The 18,061-nt window shown below is 61.8% G+C and overlaps 1 protein-coding gene across 4 annotated transcripts in view; it reads right to left on the bottom strand.

The window, feature by feature from the left end:
- Positions 1-487: 487 nt before the first annotated feature.
- Positions 488-18,061, bottom strand: part of TSPAN9 (tetraspanin 9) — a 180,685-nt gene continuing 163,111 nt past the window's right edge. For all 4 annotated transcript variants that reach the window (XM_060112389.1, XM_060112388.1, XM_060112390.1 and 1 more), the window contains 6 exons: positions 8,184-8,375; positions 7,763-7,837; positions 6,507-6,608; positions 5,751-5,882; positions 5,334-5,417; positions 488-3,880 (listed from right to left, as the gene is read on the bottom strand). In XM_060112389.1, the coding sequence (XP_059968372.1) occupies positions 3,809-3,880; positions 5,334-5,417; positions 5,751-5,882; positions 6,507-6,608; positions 7,763-7,837; positions 8,184-8,375 (657 nt within the window). In that variant the 3' untranslated portion in view covers positions 488-3,808. The remainder of the gene's footprint in view (positions 3,881-5,333; positions 5,418-5,750; positions 5,883-6,506; positions 6,609-7,762; positions 7,838-8,183; positions 8,376-18,061) is intronic.

Here is an 18,061-nt window from a genome sequence, read left to right as displayed (position 1 = left end):
TCCCTGCCCTCTCAAGGCCGTCCCAGGGCCACCCTCAGTGGGTGCGGCCCAGACCAAGTCACACGGTGAGGTCCCCTCAGTCCTGGGAGAGACGCCAGGCCCACACGAAGCCCAGGAACATCGCAGGGACCAGGGAGAGGCTGTACCTAAAGCTGACAGCCCCGCCCCACTGGGGGCCTCTGATAACTTGTTCCTGGCCCCTCCCTCACACACTTACAGGACCCCAGGACTGGCCATCTGTGGCAGGTGGCAGACACCGAGGTGGGAGCTGGCCTCTCGTGCAGCCAGCTCAGGCCGCCGGGACAGGCCCCTGACCCCAGAGACCCCTCCCCGCCCAGCAGATCTGTAGCCTGGGCCCGAGGAGGGGAGGAGAGGTCCTCGCTGTGGGCTGTGCGTGGACAAGGCAGGCTGGTCCCTCACACCAACACCTCATGAAAAGTCACAGTCATGGCTCAGTGGACACAAACACCACAAAGAGACAGGCTGCTTGTGCTTTTGACACATTATCAGTTTTTATTTAAAAACATGCTAAAAACATGGCGTTCCGTAAGCCAGGACCAGGATGAAGGAAGCGCACAGATATGGCATCGCAAGCAGAAAAGTGCATTGAAACCAGCACGCGTGCCCCCCGCTCGGCCATGCTGCCCCAGCGGGCAGGGTGTGGGCACAAGCCCCAGGCCTGACCCTCGAGGGGCCCGGTCAGCGTGGTGAGGCAAGGACACGGCCTGGACTTGGCCTCATGGCGGCAGAGGGGGGATGGGAGAACAGGAACACAAGAGGCCGGCCCTGAAGGGCTGAGGGGCAAGGGGAACCTCAGGCGCCGGCCCCCGCTCCATCCTGGCTGGGTCCCTGCTGTTAGCACCTCCACCAGCGGTGGGCAGGGGCCGGAGAGGCGGGAACATCCTTTCCATCCACCTGGACCACTCTTTGGCCACCAAAGCAAGGAGGGACGGCCATCTGGTCCAAGTCAAACCAGAACACCTGCATGAGGGTCTGGGGTGGGTCAGCAACCTTTCCAGGGTGAGAGGCCACAACACAGGCCCACGCTGGAGGGGAGAGAGGAGAGGGCCTCCAGCGGGGGAACAGGGGTCGGCAACTGCTGGGGTCCCCAAGGGCCGTGCTCAGCCCTGCTCCTCACCGCCCTTGCAAGACGGCTGCAGAGAGAGGCCGAGTGGAGACAGGCACTCCCCTGACGTCTGCAGGACCTTGGCCTTGAGAGTCAACTCTGTAAACTGCCTGCATCAGACCCCACTGAGCTAACCATGACCTTGGCAGGGGAGTCGCCAAGGAGGGGTTTCACTCAGGTAGTGCTGCCCACGAGAGCAGGGTCGGGAGAAACTGAGAAGGTGCTGGGCCCCATCACTGACATCACACGGCCGCCTTCTGTGCGAGGTGGGGACCGCTCTGCACGATGGGCGAGGGGCTGGAAAGAGCCCCCCCTCCCGCCCCCGTGCGCGGAGCCCGCCGCCCGGTGTGGACTCGGCCGAATGACAGAACAGCCAAGCACAGGGTCAGGCAAGAAGGCAGTTTTGGGAACTGTGGACAAGGCTCTGTGGACAGACAGACGGGGCAGGGGCTGGCGGGAGGAGGGAGCCGGAGGCAAGGGCCCCAGGGCCAGAGGACGCCCCTTGAAGCTCCAGAAACATAAGATGCCAGCGAGGCCACACACCACCAAGGTGCTAGGCTTTTGCTGTTGATTTTAACAAAACTTTTACATTGCATTGATAGGTGTAAACAACCCCCCCAAGACAAACCCATTATGCAGCAGTCCCACTGTGCCACTCGAATGCTTGTTTGTGGAGGGTCCCTCGCAGTGGAATGGTGGTGCATCCTCTCTGGGCTCTGCAGACCTGGGCTCCCGGGAGGTGGCTGAAGCTCCTTCCCAGGAAGGCAGGGCCAGAGGGTGGGGAGGGCCGGTCCCCTGTGGCCTCCACCCACGGCCCTGCGCACAAGCTTTCCCGTGAGCACCCCCACTCCCGTCTCAGGAGGTGGTCTCTACTCTGCCCAACTCGCCGAGAGCACCCTACTCTCTGCTCCCCCGCACCCCGAAGCTCGACTCCTGAGCACACCAAAAGCTCTGTACTCCTGGTCCCAACCGTCTTGTACTTAAGGGGAGAAGGGGGTTGCTGGCTGGGTGGCCAGGTCTCAGCTCTCGGAACAGACAGGCGGAGGCTGGGGAGGAGACAGGGCCCCCCGGGAGGTCAGGGCCCCCATCCAAACAGTGCAGAACAAAGGCAGTGCCCAGGCGAGGCCCACCTGGGGAAGTGCCAGCTGGTGGGGAAACCTTTCCAAGCTCAGCCCCATGCATTCTTGACTTATTTTTTTAACTGCACAACTTGCTTAGACCAGCATGAACCCTAGTCGGGGCACCTTGCTGCAGTCAGATGCCCCCCAACTGTCCATCTCCAGGCCCTGACTCAGGCTGCTTTGTCCTGGGGCTACTGTAACAGGATCCCATCTGACCTCTCTTGGGTCTTCGGTACTCTTCCTTGGGGTCGCAGAGGATGGGATCACCAGTCACCCCAGCATCAATGAACCCCAAGGAAGGAGATGAGGGTCCTGGGAGCCGGGTGGACATCCCTCCCTCCCTCCTAGCAGGGAGTCAGCAGCCGGAGTGACTCTGGCTGGACCGATCACGGCTCCGCCCTCCCCTCTGGTGGTCGTGGGTCCTCTGCTGCTGTCTGAGCAGCTCCACGGAAGGACCGCTTCCCCTTCCAGAAGCAATGTGAGAGTGAGCAGCATGTGAACTAGAGAGGTATTTGTCCAAGAGTTTCTAGCAGGAATGTCTGTGAAATAACTTGTTTGCAGAACCTGTCGCGGGAATGCCCGCAGGGGTGGAAGGGGAGCCTCCCGGGCCCACAGAGGGCAGGAGGGAGGAAGAAGGGAAAAAGAGCTGCTCATCAGTGACGTGTAAGGACCCACAACCGCTCAGCCTCGTTCCCAGCAAAGCACCCGCAGCCCCCAGAGGACCCCCGGCCCTGGCCTCTCACGCGGCCTGGGCCTCGGCACACGCTGCACCCTGCAGGCCTCGGCCCCACGCGGCCTCCTGTGCCTCCATCTCCCCTGCCCCTGCCAGGCTCCCTGCTCCCCGACCCTCAGTGCATCCTGGCGAGAGCCTCCTGAGTGTGCACAGAGGTCTGTCCTGACAGAATCCGGGCGGACACTTCCTGTCCCCGCCTGTCCCCACCCTCAGAAAGAAAATCAAACCGTTACAGAAATCAACGCAGTAAAAAGTTATAAATCAGAAAGCTAACCCTAAACTTATCCAAGAGATAGTATTCCTGAATAATCATAATCAGAGTAAAATAAAATAGAAAAGTTACACTGTAAGGTATAAAAAGCCTGGGCGAGATGTTTCCAGGGGCCCGGCCGGGAGACGGTCAGCCCCGCCCGCGTCCGCGCACCCGCTCTCCGGGTGGCCAGAGGCACCGGGGCCTCCGCCGGGCAGTCTCTCCACCGGGAGGGAGCCCTGCGCCTCCCGCCCCACGCCACGCGGGGACAAAGTGTCAGCGGAGGAAGGACAGGGCAGAAACGCACCGGTGCCGGGGGGCTCCCAGAGCACACCCCCCGCCCACCCTGTCTTCTTTGGCAAATACACAGGAATCCGGGCGCCCCGGCACCCCGAGGTCTCTGCGCCTCCTCCTCCCTGGCCTCCGCCCGCCGAGAAGGCTGCAGCGGGTGGCGGGGAAGGTGGGCCGGGGCGGCGGGCGCAGGGGTCAGCAGTCTGGAGGGTGCGGGCAGGCGACACAAGCTGAAGGCCTCTCCCCTGGCGCAGTGTCCGCGGGGCCGGGGCGTTCGGCCGGCCCGCTCAGGCGTCGTATTTTTTCCCAGTCCGGTGGATGTGCTGGAAGAGGGTCATGGAGAAGGCCATGCCCAGAATCTGAAAGACACGGGCAAGGGGCCTCAGCTGGGGGCCACGGGCACCCAGAGCGCGTGAGGCAGCCCCCTGCAGGATGCAGATGCTGGCGGAGTGAGAACGATGCAGAAAAGAGGAGGCCGTAGGTGGGGACTTCGGCTGCTCGGACTGTCCGTGCGGGACGTCACCGAGCTTCGAGGCCCAGAAAACTGCTGTTTCAGTCGCTGCGGTGAGGACAGGACCTGACCCTAACTGGCAGCCGGCGGGGAGCTGGGGGCGTGGGGGGAGCGGCAGGACACTGACAGCCCCCCGCCTCATTTCCACGGGGTCCTGGGGTACACGGCGTGGCGTCTGACCGCTGCTCCGCTGGGAGCACGTTACCACTCACCTGGGTCCCCTCAGCCCCCCGATCCCGAGCGGAGCAGAATGTGCAGGAAGCCAGCCTGCGGCCTCCTGGGCACCGGCACTCGCCGCGGATCGCGCGGCCAAGGACACCGTACTTCCCGCGGCACTGACACTCAAGGTCTGCCCGTGACCTTGGAGACCGAGGGGCCCAGCCTGGCCCCGGCGTCCCGGTCCAGGCCTGGCTGCAGGCAGCCCCGAGCCGAGCCCCACTCTCGGCACCAGAGAGACCCTTGCTCCCGTGAGCCCGTCTTAAGTCAGAGCCCTGAGCAGGGACAGTGGCTTGTCTGCCAAGCTTGGAGGCTCGCAGATGATCAGACATGGTCAGGCCCGCGGGGTTTAGGGAAGAAAGGGGACTTCGTGCAGGATGCTCATCTTCCCGTAGACGGACCAGTCAGGGTCAGGTGGTCACCAAGGGTAGGAGTTACACACAAGTGGGCAAGGGGGGAGCCCATAATGCTCCCCCAGAAAGGCCGGGGGCTCCTGTTCTCACCATGTCAGCCTTCTCCTCAAGGAGGGAGCCGGGGGCTCCTCTGAGTCCCCCTCCGTCACCCACGCTGGGCCTTGCACAGCACAGCCGCCCGCGAAACGCTGGCTGAGGGCAGCAAGCCCTTCCCGAGCACCTCCTCTGTGCGACGTTTCGGGTATTAAACTCACGTAACGCTAAGAAGTGGCCCATGATCACGCCCACTACACGGATGTGTAAACGGAGGCACAGCAGCTAAGCCACTTGCCAGGTCACACGTATCCCACGGGATGCGACAGACCCCGCGGAGGCCGCCTGTAGGCCTCGCTCACAGCTGATGCCTGAGGACTCACCGGCGTTCAGTTCAGTCACAGGGTAAACGTCCCCATGCTGTGGGGACAGGCATGTCACAAGCAAACCCATGGGGGCGTCCTGCGATGCCAGCACAGGCCCAAGGCTCAGAGGGATGTGACAATGACACAGCAGCGCCCTGCAGGCTCGCACAGGCCCCGGGGGAGCAGCCCGGTCGGGGAGGGGCGGGGCCACCCATCGGTGGTCTCTCCCTCAGGCTTTCGGGCTGGGCTGCGTGAGGCTGGACGACCCCCTTACCTGCATGATCAGGATGCACATCCCCACCGTGCCGAGCACGTGCTTATTGTCATCAAACCACATCTTCACCTTTTCGTAGCAGCCCTGGGGAGCGAGGACCACAGCTTCAGGCGCTGGCGTGACCCTCACTGCGCCCCTGCCCCTGCCCCTGCCCCCAGCCCCGGGCCTCTTGTCTTCGAGCACCTCCCCCAGGGGCTCCGCCTACAAGGCCCCGCCACACAGCCCCGGACCCCATTCTCCCCGACCTCCGATGCCCCCAGATGTGGGCCCAGATCCCCCATTTCCCACCTGCCTTCTGGCTTCAGGCCTGTGCATCCCCGCCCGTCCCACATTAAGCCACCTCCTTGGTGGCCGGGGCCACCGTCCCCAGGCTGTCCACCGCACGGACCCCTGGGGTGGGGTGGGGTGCAGCCTCACCGTCCTCCACACGGGAGCGCTGCTGTTGCGCCCACAGCCCTGGGAGTTCTCCATGCAGCAGCGGTCAGGAACCGTGTTCTCCCCCAGCACAGGGTACCAGTCTGTGTAGTCGGTGACACCACAGCACCGCATCTGCAGGGGGAAGGGCACAGGGTCAGACGGGCCACAGCCGGCGTCCCCCTTGGGCTTCCCCGGCCCCCAGGGGAGTTGCCGCCTGTAGTTCAGCCTTCTCGTCCCTTCTTTGGGCCTCAGCCGGGCCCAGGGGAGGAAGTGATCGCTCCTTCCTGGAGGCTGGATGAGGAGAAGGCAATGTCGCCTGCCCTCTGAGCTGGGTGCTGGGCGCAGGGCACTGGGCAGGGCGCTCAGCCCTCCGCTCGCCCACCCTCCCCCTGGCTCTTGGCTTTGTGGATCCTGTAGCACCCTGCGCCCTCGGGCTGTGCTGACTCATTTCCTCTTAGAACAGAACCTCCTGAGTCATGACAAGGGAGGCAACCGTGTTGCTAAAATAAGTTGCTGCTCGTGCCAAAGCTCCAGAAAGGAAGGGCTTGGACGAGACGCCCTGTCGATCATCCGTCCTTCCCAGCTCCCTGGGCCCCGCAGCTGCAGGCCACGTCCAGGCCCTGCTCGCCGTCCTCCCCGACCCCCTCACCCCTCTGCGGCTGCCGCATGGTGTCTGACCCAGAAGGCCGGGGTGCCCAGCGGGGTCCCAGAGTCTAAGGCCCAGGCCCCGCCCCCCTGCCCTGCACGGCCCCGCACCTCGGCCTGGATGATGTTCCAGGCGTTCTTAAGCCCCACGTTGTTCTCCGAGTTGTACAGCAGCAGGCCTTCCTTCAGGTCCTTCCTGGCATTCTCGTTCACCTGGCAGGTGAGGGCAGGCTCAGGTTGGGGGTGAGCAGGAGGCCGCCCCGCTCCCCAGCTCTCCCAGGTCGGCCAGGACAGATGGCCACAGCTCTCCGGGGCCGGGGAGGCCCGCTGGGGGCAGGGCGGTGACCCTGGAGAGCCGAGCTCTTCGGGCCAGAGCTGTGACGCGGAGGCGGGTTCAGCCCAAGCCCCTCAGCTACCCTGGTCCCAGGACCAGCCCCGCCAGGCCACCCTTCCCCCAGGCCACGACACCCCCTAACGCTACCCCTGTCGGGACACACCCTGGGAACCGCAGGGTGCACATCAGCCATCCCGAGCGTGGGCCCACCTCTGCTTTGTCTGTGAAGTTGGAAAATAACATCTACCTCTGGGGTTGTTGTGAGAGTTAAAGGAAAGGACTCCTATAAGGAGCTGAGAACAAGGCTGGCCCGCAGGGATCTCGCAGTATTACTCGTGCCTCCTTTTCAGAGACGCAAAGGAACTCCTGTTACAAATCCTAAGAGTGCCTCTCCCTCTCAGCGTGGCCCGGGCGCCTCCCTCAGGACCCAAGGAGAAGATGGTAACATGGCTCTGGGTACAACGCACCCAAAGGGCCCACCGAGCCCGAAGCCCGCGCTTGGCCAATCATTCCTGGTGGTCCCAGAAGAAGTGTCCCAACTTTGCAGGGAACTGTCCAGCCTGGCGGGGTCACCAGGGGTCCCCGCTCCACCCTCCTGAACCCCCAGTGCAGCCTGGGAGCAGCTGTCTGTCCCCAAAGGTCTCTGGACGTGGAAGCACAGCTGCCTCCACTGTGAGCCCTACGCACTGTCACCTGGAAGGTTCCCCTGTGTTACCAATAGGTTATCCTCCTATCACCCAGCCCAGGCACCTAGTGAGCTCTGCATCCCTTCCCCACAACTGTGTTTGAACACTCCCAGTGACAGGGAGCTCTCTGCGCCAGAGGCCGTCCATGGCATCCCTGGGTCATTAGAGGACTCCACTTCCTAAGACGACACAGGTAATAAGCCCCCCACCAAAACCCCTCCTCTGGGCCCTTCTTAGTTCTCCTCTCCTCACAAGTACAAACTGTCACTGCTTTTCCTCCGGCTTCCCAGACCCAACCCCAGGGGCAAGGAAATTCCATACACCCCCTCCCCTCCTGGAAGGCTTACCTTGTCCATGTAGACAAAGAAGAGGATAATTAAGATCAGCTCCGCCAGGAGGATGATCAACAGGACGATGAAAAACTGGAAAGAGAAGGTCCAGGCGTGGGCACGTGGCAGCGGTCATGGCCGGGGACGGGGTGCAAACGGGACAGGTAACACCTAGACAGGATTCCCCAGGTACGGGAGAGGCCACGGCTCCTGAGGACTCCCAGATGGGGAGGGCAGGGAGATGAGGCAGACACCAGTCAAGGAGTGGGAGGGGCACCTAGGGCAGGGGCAGCCAATCACGAGGAAGAGGGGTGGGGTCAGGCAAAGACCCTTCTAGGAGCTACTTCTCCGGGCTCAGGCTGGGCACCCAGGGGGCTCAGGGGCTCAAATGCAGGGCGATCCAGCGTTCAGAGGGCTGGGGCTCTGGGGTCCAACTTACACTCAGGAGGAGGCACCTGTTCTCCTTGATGGCCCCCAGGCAGCCGAGGAAGCCCGTCACCATGACGATGGTGCCTATGGCGATGACGAGGTTGGCTGCAGACAGCGATGGGAAGCTGGGGGAGAAGGTGGCAAAATTGCCTTGGGACACGGAGAGCCAAATGCCCACTCCAAGCAGTCCACAGCCACAGAGCTGGAGAGAAAGGGAAGCCTGTTAGCCCGGCATCGCTCTGGTACCCGTCTCCACAGGACTCAAAGGACTGTGTGTCCCCCCACTGCCCCCACGGCCCCCGGCCCCAACCATGAGACACGGACAGGGTACAGCTGGGTGGTGTGACCTGCACAAAGCCCCCAGCCTCTACGCGTCAAACGGCACCAGCTTCTCGAAGCTCGGAGGGTCACATCAATGAGGACAAATTAAACAAGGCACAGGGAAAGCACGTGACAAGCACGGAAGGTCCTAGCTGCACGTGCACGGCCATGGGGGTCCCACTCAGCAGAGGAGGGCCTGGCGCTCGGGAGGGAGGCGGGGAGGGGCCACATGGCCATGGAAGCAAGTGAGGGGTTTGGGAGGGAACCCCCGAGCCAGTTTCTCAGAGCCAGACCCTGCAGTGACCGGGTCCCGCTGCCCTGACCGGAAGGGCCACTTGCCCATGGTCCTCAGGAGCTGGAAGAACAAATTTCACGCAGATGGAAACAGGAAGGGGCTCCCTGGCCTGGCTGAGGGGCTGGCCGACGTGCAGGGCATGGGTCCGCCATGGCCTCAGCATCCACCCCAGGGAGCAGTAGCCGCCCCCGCTGGAACCCACTCCGCTCCACGGCACCCCTGGGGCTGCGATGCCCGGGGCTGCACTCTCCCATTCCCCGGGCTGCAGGTCTCCACAGCAGCCTCGTTTTACACTCCATAAGCTGACACCCCCCCGCTCCCTCCAGGGGCTCAAGGATGTCTGCGGGGTCTCAGGAGCTAGTCAGTCGGTCGACAGGTATTGACCGAGAACCTACAGCACAGAGGAGCCACAGCCGCGTTAGGGACCTGCCTTCCCAGGGCCTCGGCTCAGACCAGACGGGAGCCAGGGGAGGGCAGCATCCACCCCAGGCCGTGTGCACGGGGCCAAGTAAGTGGCACAGAGTTCAGGTGCCAGGGGGAGGGGGCAGCCCCTCAGGCACGTGCACGGGGCAGGTGGGGAATGAGACACTACCACCCCCTTCTGGACCGTTGTGAGACTTGAAAAGAAAGAAGGCCCGTGAAGAGGGTGACCAGGGCCAGGCGCCGGCCTCCGGGAGACAGGTCCCGAGCCGGGCGCCATGCTGCGCCCCCCAGGATGCAAGCCCGTCTCCACTCTCGAGCTGCCCCCGCTCCGGGGAGCGGACACGTGTCAGCGAGGGCCAGGCGGCCAGGCGCAGGAGGACAGCGGGAAGGCCAGGCACCGGCAGAGGCTGCCCAAGGAGACGACTTCCTCCTTCATCTGCTCCACGAACCGGAATGGAGCTCCTGCTCGTGAAAGCCGGGCCCTGCTCTGAGCACGGAGCAACGGTGGCAACGGCGCCGGCAGAGACCCGCCCTGGGGAAGAGGGGACACGCAAGCAAGCACACGACAGGCTTCCAGGTGCCGCGAAGAAAAACAGTCAGGAGAGGGAGTGCGGGGGCAGGGGGCAGGGAAGGCCCCTCGGGAAGGTGGCACTTGAGGAGGAACCCACAAGAGGGGAAGTAAATAAGCACGCAAATAAGCGGGGGAAGAATGTTCTAGAGGAAACAGCAGTGCAAAGCCCTGGGTGGGGGGAGCCTGGCCAGCCAGGGACCGGAGGTGACAGAGTGACAGTGGCGGGGGACCGGCGGGTGGGACCTCGCAGGCATCGGGAGAGAAAATGGTGGTGGTCTTGATGGGATGGGAAGCCCGGGAGCAGGACAGGGACGTGATCTGTGATTTCAGTAGGTCCCTCTGGCTGCTGTGTGGAGAATAGGGCATCGGAGGGCAACGTGCGATCGATGGGCGAGCCATAAGGAGGCCACTGCCGTGACCAGGGGACCAGGCGGGGCTAGAGGGACCTCCAGCGGGAGGCTGTGCAGGAGCCAAGACACGGTCCAATTCGAGATGTATTTGGAAGGGCTTGCTGGGCTTCGACGCATGAGTAGGATTTCGATAAATGAGGAGGCGGAAAGGCGGTCCAGACGGGGCATGCCGAAAGAAGTGGGGCTATTCCCGCGCGTCACTAAACCGGAGACAGCTCCCAGGGCTGCAGAGATGGAGCCGGCGAGCAGGGCAGCTGCTGGGGCCCCACGCCATGGACAGCCGCCCTCGCCCCGTGCCCTGCGGCAGCCCCGCTGGAACGGGGCCGAGTCCGCGGTGTGGGCACCCCAGGCCCAGAGCGGCCCCCCACCCAACGGGGCATCCACCCAGCTCAGCCAGGGACTGGGTGCCACCCACACCCGCAACCACCAGGTGGCGCCCCAGGCCGGGTCAGGGCTCTGGGTTTGCAGGGAGGCTCAGAGACTTCTCCAACCTGTCCCTGACTCTGCTCAATCCAGTCACTTTCTGAGCTGCCGGCTCAAGTTTTCTTTCATTAATCACACCCTGGAAATTTATGCTCTCCATGCTGAAGATTTATGGCTCTAAAAGCCAGACCCTGGAATGAAAAAGAGGAGACCCCGGGCTTCCCTAGTGGCGCAGTGGTTGAGAGTCCGCCTGCCGATGCAGGGGACACGGGTTCGTGCCCCGGTCCAGGAAGATCCCACATGCCGCGGAGCGGCTGGGCCCGTGAGCCATGGCCGCTGAGCCTGCGCGTACGGAGCCTGTGCTCCGCAACGGGAGACGCCACAACAGTGAGACCCGAGTACTGAAAAAAAAAAAGAAAAAGAAGAGACCCCGCTGCTGCTGGGTCACTTGCTACAGGCTAGGTCGCTCGCTACAGGTAGGGAGCCCGGCCTTGGGACCCTGGAGCCACAGGACGCCCTCCCACCCTGCGCTGGAAACACCAGGCCCCTAGGGACCATCCCTGGGCCCGGAAAAGTCCTCAGGGTACTCACACCACTTTATATAAGGGACCTCAGCATCCACGGATACCAAGGGACGACTGTCCGGCTCCCTCCCAGCAGCCGGTTCCCACCGAGAGTGGGCCCGGGAGGGTCCCCTTGTGCCTCCCCTCCCCGTGTCCCTCGTGGACAGGGGCCCCCATGTGGGAAATCTCCACAGCTCAGAACCTTCCGGAGCCAGTCACCTCTGCGAGTTCACACTCCCCAACCTCTGACCTGCTGTGCCAGCTCCCCAGAGCCCGCCGGGAGGAGGAGCTGCTCCCCACCTCTGCTTCCCTCTCACCTCCTGTCTGAGGTCACCTTGCCCCAGGTATGTCTCAGGTAAGGCCTGCTGCGGACAGCAGGGCAGCCTCCACCGGCAGCCTGGACCCAAATCCCGCCCCTGTCCCCGCCCCCAAAAGGCCACTGCTGACTGAAGGAGGCCCTGCAGGCACCAAGAGGCCCTGCTCCCCCCGTATCCTCGGCCTCCTGCTGAGATGGAGGGACTCTCTGCTCCCGTCTCTGACCCAAAACCGGCAGAGCCCCCAGACCCTCAGCTCACAGACTAGGGTATCACACTGCCAGGCCCAGCCCGAGACCTGGCTTCCCGGCATCTGATGCAGAGCCCCGGCGACACCCCCGCTGAGCCCCCGACGGGTGAGAGGTGCCAGGCCACTGCCTCAGCCCCAAGCCCAGGTCCCGGCCATGCGCCCCTGCCTGCCTGGGGCCTCCGTTTTTCAGCCCAGCCTGCATAGACCTGCCTGAATCCTTTCCCTAAAATGCCTCCTTCATTATGCTGCTCCCCTGTGTGACCCTAAGATTCTTCACCTCTCTGAGGCCCAATGCCCTTTAAAACGTGGCATCTGGACTAGAGAATTTCCCGGCTCAGCCAAGCCTGAGACATGCTGTTCTCACCCCAGTCCGGTGGTCCCCACCAGAGCAACTTTATTCCCAGGGGACATCTGGCAATGTCGAGTCTTTTTTGTTGTCACAACTTGGGGCGAGGGTGCTACGGGCACCTGAGTGGGCAGAGGCCAGGGACGCTGCTAACTGTCCTCCAGGGCACAGGGCAGCCCTCACACAACGAAGAGCCATCTGGCCCCAAATGCCGAGAGAGATTGAGAACCCCTGCCCTAGCCCCCTGCCCCAGCCAGGTGTCCACCCCCCAGCTACCGACTCCCAGAGAAGACAGACACCTGAGAAAGAACTGGTGTATCCCTCCAGGGTGGGGTGCGTCCTAGCTCTGAGAGGGACACACACGGGAGGAGGACAGTGCTGGTGAGGGCCGGAGAGGGGCAGTTAGGGGGCTGATGTCTGGGGGGGGGGGCAATGGCAGCAGAAAGGGTTTGCTGGGCGGGAGGGCAAGAGGACAGGAAGCCATCTCTGAAGCCACAGCAGGGGGAGGGAGGGCGTGGGAGGGATGGGAGGGACAGGGGGAAGCTGCCCCACACCGGGGTACCTGGCACAGGAAGGAGGCGGGGCCTGCAGGGGCACAGCCAGAGCTCGGCGCTGGAGAGCTCAGCTGGTGGCATTCGGGGAAACTGGCTTCCCAAAGCAGAGGGTTGTCTCAGACACAACCAGCTAGATTCAAGCCCCCACGGCAGGAAGAAATTCCAGGGTGAGGCGGGGTGACTCAAGCAACAGGACCCAGCCAACTGACCGACCCAAAGGCACCAGCCACCCTGCTGCGGTCCAGGCCTGGCTGGCACTCCTCTCTAAGCAGAGGCAGGCCCAGGGGCCACCCTGACCACCGAGCCTCCCTGCCCCTTGCCCCTCCCCCAACCAAGGGCACTTCCAAGTATTTTCCACTCGGGCTCCAAATGAACCCCCATCCAAACGTGAACAAACCCTTGGCATTTGTCTGCTCCCTGCTCTCTACAGGGACCAGGACCTGGGTCTGTATTGTCCGTTACTAAATCCCCAGGGCCTAGAACAGTGCCTCCCCTTGGCAATGCCCATGGGTCTCCCTCCTCCAGGCTCTCTCTTCAGAAGGGAGAAGGTGCAGGACCCTTCAGAGTCTCAGCATCTTCCTCATCACCCTGGGCCCATCCAACAGATGCACAGCATGCAGACTGAGGCCCGGGGGCTATGGCCTCACTTATCAAGTCTGCTGTAATTAGCCAATACCCCCATGGCATTTTCCCCATCTTCAGTTGCAACCACATTGATTTGTGGTTTTAGTACATGTTTCTGCCGTGTGTCCTTATGTATTTTTCACACAGCATCCCAGTTCTCCGGGAGTGAAACCATAACCTCCACTGAACCAACCTCCCCCGAGCTTCCTCCCTCACTTGCTTAGAGCCAAAGGGCAGCCACTGCCTGCATCCCCCCACAGCTGCCACCATCTCCCCAACGTGCAGGGAGGCCCTCCCTGGGGTGACCTCCTGTGCCAGGGCTGGACATCCCTGCCTAGCCCTCTGTATAGACGCGCTGCCCAACTCCACGAAAACACCAGTGCTCCCAGGCCAGGTTCACGTCTCAGCCCTCTCTCTACCACCGTGGGGCCCAGAACATGCCTGGATACTGCAGAAATATTTGTTCCATGGATGGATGGATGGAGGGATGGAGGGAGGGAGGGAGGTATGCATGGATGGATGGAGGGATAGATAGGAGGGGTTGGGAACAGGACCATACCCAGACACACAAACCCACCTGAAAAAGAAGGCCCCCTTTGCACCCTCTTCACCACCCCCGTGCCAAGTTCCCCCGTAGCCCCGGTTCGCCTGTGTAAGTCGCCTTCTCTACCTGCCCCATCCCCTCAGAGCTCAGCACACCCTCTGGCTACTTTATCCCCGAGGCCTCTGTGTCTCTGCAGCGCCCCTGCCCCCCACGCTCTCTTTGCTTTGCAGGAGCCCCTCAAATCCTTGGCCTCAGCACGCCCCCGTGTTCCCTATGAGTCAGGGCCAAGTGCAACGTTTAACAGCATTTAATAAATTAGCGGATGTGGAGAATAAAAAAGCAAACAGAAATGACTATAATCTAACAGCCAATGCGCTGGCTGGTAACGATCCTGCCCGGCCCTGGGAGAAGCAGGCTGCTAGGAACTTCATCACGCGGAGACGGGGGAAAGGTGTCAGCGCGACGACTGAGGGGGCGGCTACAGCATGTTTCAGCCACCGTTGCCTCTTTGGGGGGAGGCGGGCTGCAGCTCATTCAATGTCAGGGCCATAAAGGGAGATGGGGGCCGCCGGACAGTGCTTCCAATTCCACATGGAAGGGACAAAGTCACAGGGACAGCTTTGCCAAAGCCACCCGGGAGACAGAAGGATCAGGGTATGGAGCGGGGTGGGCCCCCGTGAGAGGGCTCCTCTGTGCCTGGCCCCAGGGGTCCAGCCTCCACTTCAGCACCCCGGGGTCCCAGTGCTCACCAGCCAATAACACATTCTGTTCCTTTTTTGCACAGCTCTAATTGGCCAAGAATTCTTCCTTATTAACTCAGGAATCCGCTTCCCCAGGGCTAATGTGCGTCAGTCCTAGTTTTGCCCGGGAAGCCCAAGATCAAGTGTGGCAGGACTTGAGGTTCTTGAAGGCCTGTATCCAACAAAATCCTTTCCCAACCTTCTCCTGGCCCATCAAAGGGCTTTTAGGGCTCTCCCCTGTGAGTCACTCTCCACTACCAAAAGTTAGGTTCCAGCTCCGGAGGGGCCAGCGCAGAGTGCAAGACACCACTCTCCCCTCCTGCACTGTGAGTTCTATACCTCTAGTAATCCAGCCTGTGCCGCCCCTGGCTTGGCTGGGAGCCACAGCACAGGTGTGGTTCACGTTGAGCTTAAGCGTGGCTCAAAGCCAAGCAGCGTGATTCCTCGGCCATTCTATTTTTAACCCCACACTTTCTCTCTCAAAGCCTCCAATTTCTTCACAGCTTCACAGCCTCCAATATCATCAGCTTACAGAGGTGACAGGGAGATCACACCCATATTTCCGAGCCGAATTTTCCTCCAAATAAACACGACATAAAGCATTTGCATATCTAAAACCCAGATACATTTTGATTATTGCAGGATGTGGTTATTTGTCTATCGAAGATGGTTCTAGGGGAGAGCATTTAAATGCGGCCAAGCTTCAGGGATGTGTACTTGGGAGCTGTTGAGTCTCTGGCGTTAATAAAGCTCTTAAGTTACATGCTTCCCGAGCCCACTTCTCTCCAGCGAACTTTGCAGGGACATCGGGCACATGGGAACCGCGCCCCCCGATTCACTGGCATACCCTATCGGTTGAGAGGGGCTCCTGCTACAATACCTCTTGCTGTCTAAGACTCTTAAAAGTGCTGGGGATGAAAAAGCGGAGACAGGGGAGACCCCTCTTGAGACACTGAGGCCAGCCCTTCCTCCCTCCAGTCAGTTAGGGTCCTGGGTAGGCGTGAATGCAGGTACCGCAGCCTTGGCCCCAAGCTGGCTGCACAAAGGGCCTGGCATCCTCTGACCCCAGTGGAGGCAAGGGAGGAGACTGGCTTTGCTGAAGCACTGCCCACCTGTTTGGGCTTCCTGGCCTGGCCTCAGTATGGAGGGCATCTGCCCTGCCTAGGGGCTCCCACCAACCAAGGCATCTGTGGGACTGCAGGGTGGCAAGCCCTGTGTCTGTCCCTGGGCCTCAAAGGCCAGGGCAGGGGTGCCAACAGCAGGCCCAGTCTCCACGACAGCTGATGCCCAGGGAGCAAAGGGCAAGGACTAGAACTGGGGAAGGGGGTCTACCTTGGGCTCTCCCAGCACGGCCCCTTTAAAACTCTGGACTTCCACACCGTTCCTGTCTGGGAGAAAGGCTTGCAGGGCAACAGGGCTCACCTCCCCTACCTGTACCTGCAGCCCAGCTCCCAGGCCACCTGGGCTCCTCACGTCGGACAGCAGGGCCCAAATCGACCTTCTCAGGTACCAGCCACGGCACCTCAGTCTCGGACTGACCTCAGGCCTGCTCACCCGGTGGGGAGACGGAAAGGCAAGGAGGTGGAAAGCAGCTCAGAGCCCCCGGGGGCCCAGGGAACAGGCCCAGATGGACCACAGATGGATGTGTGGTCGGGAGGCCAAGGGGCTGGGGGTGCTACGAAGCCCCTGCCAGCCTTGCAAAGGGGGCGTGATCACTCATCGGTCTGTCCACACTGACCCAGGCTAACCGTGCGGCCCTTCCAGGGCGGGCCCACCAGGCTGGCAGAGCTGCACGTGCTTCCTGTTCAAGCTGGGGTGGGGTGGGGCGGGTGCAGGGGAGACGGGACGCAAGGGGAGCATTGTGACCCAGGGCTCCCGAGCTCGCTGCACGAGGATGGAGCCCCTGGATGGCAGGGCGCTGCTCCCCTCGGGAGAGCACACAGCTGTTTTCCACCCCTGCTCTATACAGGAGAGGAGATGGGCTAAAACAGCAGCGGGCAGGCTCAGGGAAGAGCTTCTCAGACGGAGGAGACAGTCGGCTGTCCTGGCTCCACCGGAGGCTTCTGTCCCCTGAGCCAGTGGGAGGACTACCCTTCGCTGGGAGAGTCGGGGGAAGGTGACCCCACGCTCCAGAACTCGTCAGCACTTGACACAGCTTAGAGCCTCGGGCCACCCAAGACCAGCAAGTCTTGGGCAGGCGCTAGTGCAAGAATGGGTGCTCTGTGCTGGGGCAGGGGTGTGCACGGAGCCCTCATCACCTGCGCCCCAAGCACCACGGCTCTGGAGCCGGGAAGGAGCCACGGGGAGCCAGCCTGGACCACAGCGAGAGGCACTGTCTGAACCCCCAAGGTCACGGTAAGCTGGGAGGGAAAAGCGCCAAGGACTCAGAATACTTGTCAGAGGAGTCTGGAGAAAGGATTTTCCCACCACAGGCATATTTTTTCCCTTCCTGCATTTGTTTTATTTTGTGCATCTGGGGAGAAAGGTACGCTTGACAGCGTCAAAGCACAGAATAATCCATGAAGCTGGGGCTGCCCTGGGAGTCAGGGGTGGGGTTCAGAAACCTATCTTCAAGGTTCACGTTGAAACTGGGGCCACCTGGGCTTCCCTGAGAAAGCAGAACTGTCCACAGCCCGCATCTCTGGACATGGAGCCCCAGGGGACGGCAATGGTCCAGCCGCCTTTCTGGGATGTGTCTCCGCTGAAAGACTGAGGGAGAAAAAAATACCTCCCCAGCACTCGGGGACACGGAGAGGATGGATAGGCTGATGCCTGCCGAGCCCTTTGTGTTCCTCGGAATATAAATATCGTACAAGGTACTGTGCTATTATTCAGACTCCTTGGAAAATGCAGGGGATACCTTGAATTCACATCACATCTTTCTGGCAAAGAGCTCCAATGATCTGGGAGACTATAACTCACCCTACAGAACGGGGAGGGGGTGGGGATCATTCTCCCTGTTTGAGGAAAGGTGCCCCCAGCCCCCCTAGAGAGGAAGAAGAGTCACGCCATGAAAATACGTCCACTTCTGGGTGCCTCTCATTCGTCAGGGCTGCCCGCATTCAGGCTGTCACAGAACGGAGGCCCTTTAATAATGTAAAGAGCATGGTCTTCCCTGGCTTGAGCTCAGCAAATAACACTCCCTGATTACATGTGTAGACAGCGGGAAGGATCGTGGGGGACAGCCAGCTCCATCTCTGGCCCCAGGACAGCCGCCCCCACACACTTTGGCTATAAGCCTCGGACGTGGCCAACATGATTGGTCCTCTCTCCAGGGATGCTCTGCCCAGAGCCGGATTATTTATACCACCAGCCAGGAGCCGTGTCCACCCACGTCGGGATTTGACATTTCTGACATGTTTTGTGGGGGACACAGGCTGGTTAAGTTTGGGTTCCTCTGCCAGAGATGGTCTCTGTACCAACTTCACGTGTCAGCCTGAGACCCCCTCCTCGCCCCGGCCCTGGGCCGACTCTGTCATTGGGTAGAACGGGAGACCCTGGCCCGCCTTC

Source organism: Mesoplodon densirostris, chromosome 11, assembly GCF_025265405.1.
Source record: "Mesoplodon densirostris isolate mMesDen1 chromosome 11, mMesDen1 primary haplotype, whole genome shotgun sequence".
NCBI classification, from domain to species: Eukaryota; Metazoa; Chordata; class Mammalia; order Artiodactyla; family Ziphiidae; genus Mesoplodon; species Mesoplodon densirostris.
This window is presented reverse-complemented; position numbering and strand designations above follow the sequence as displayed.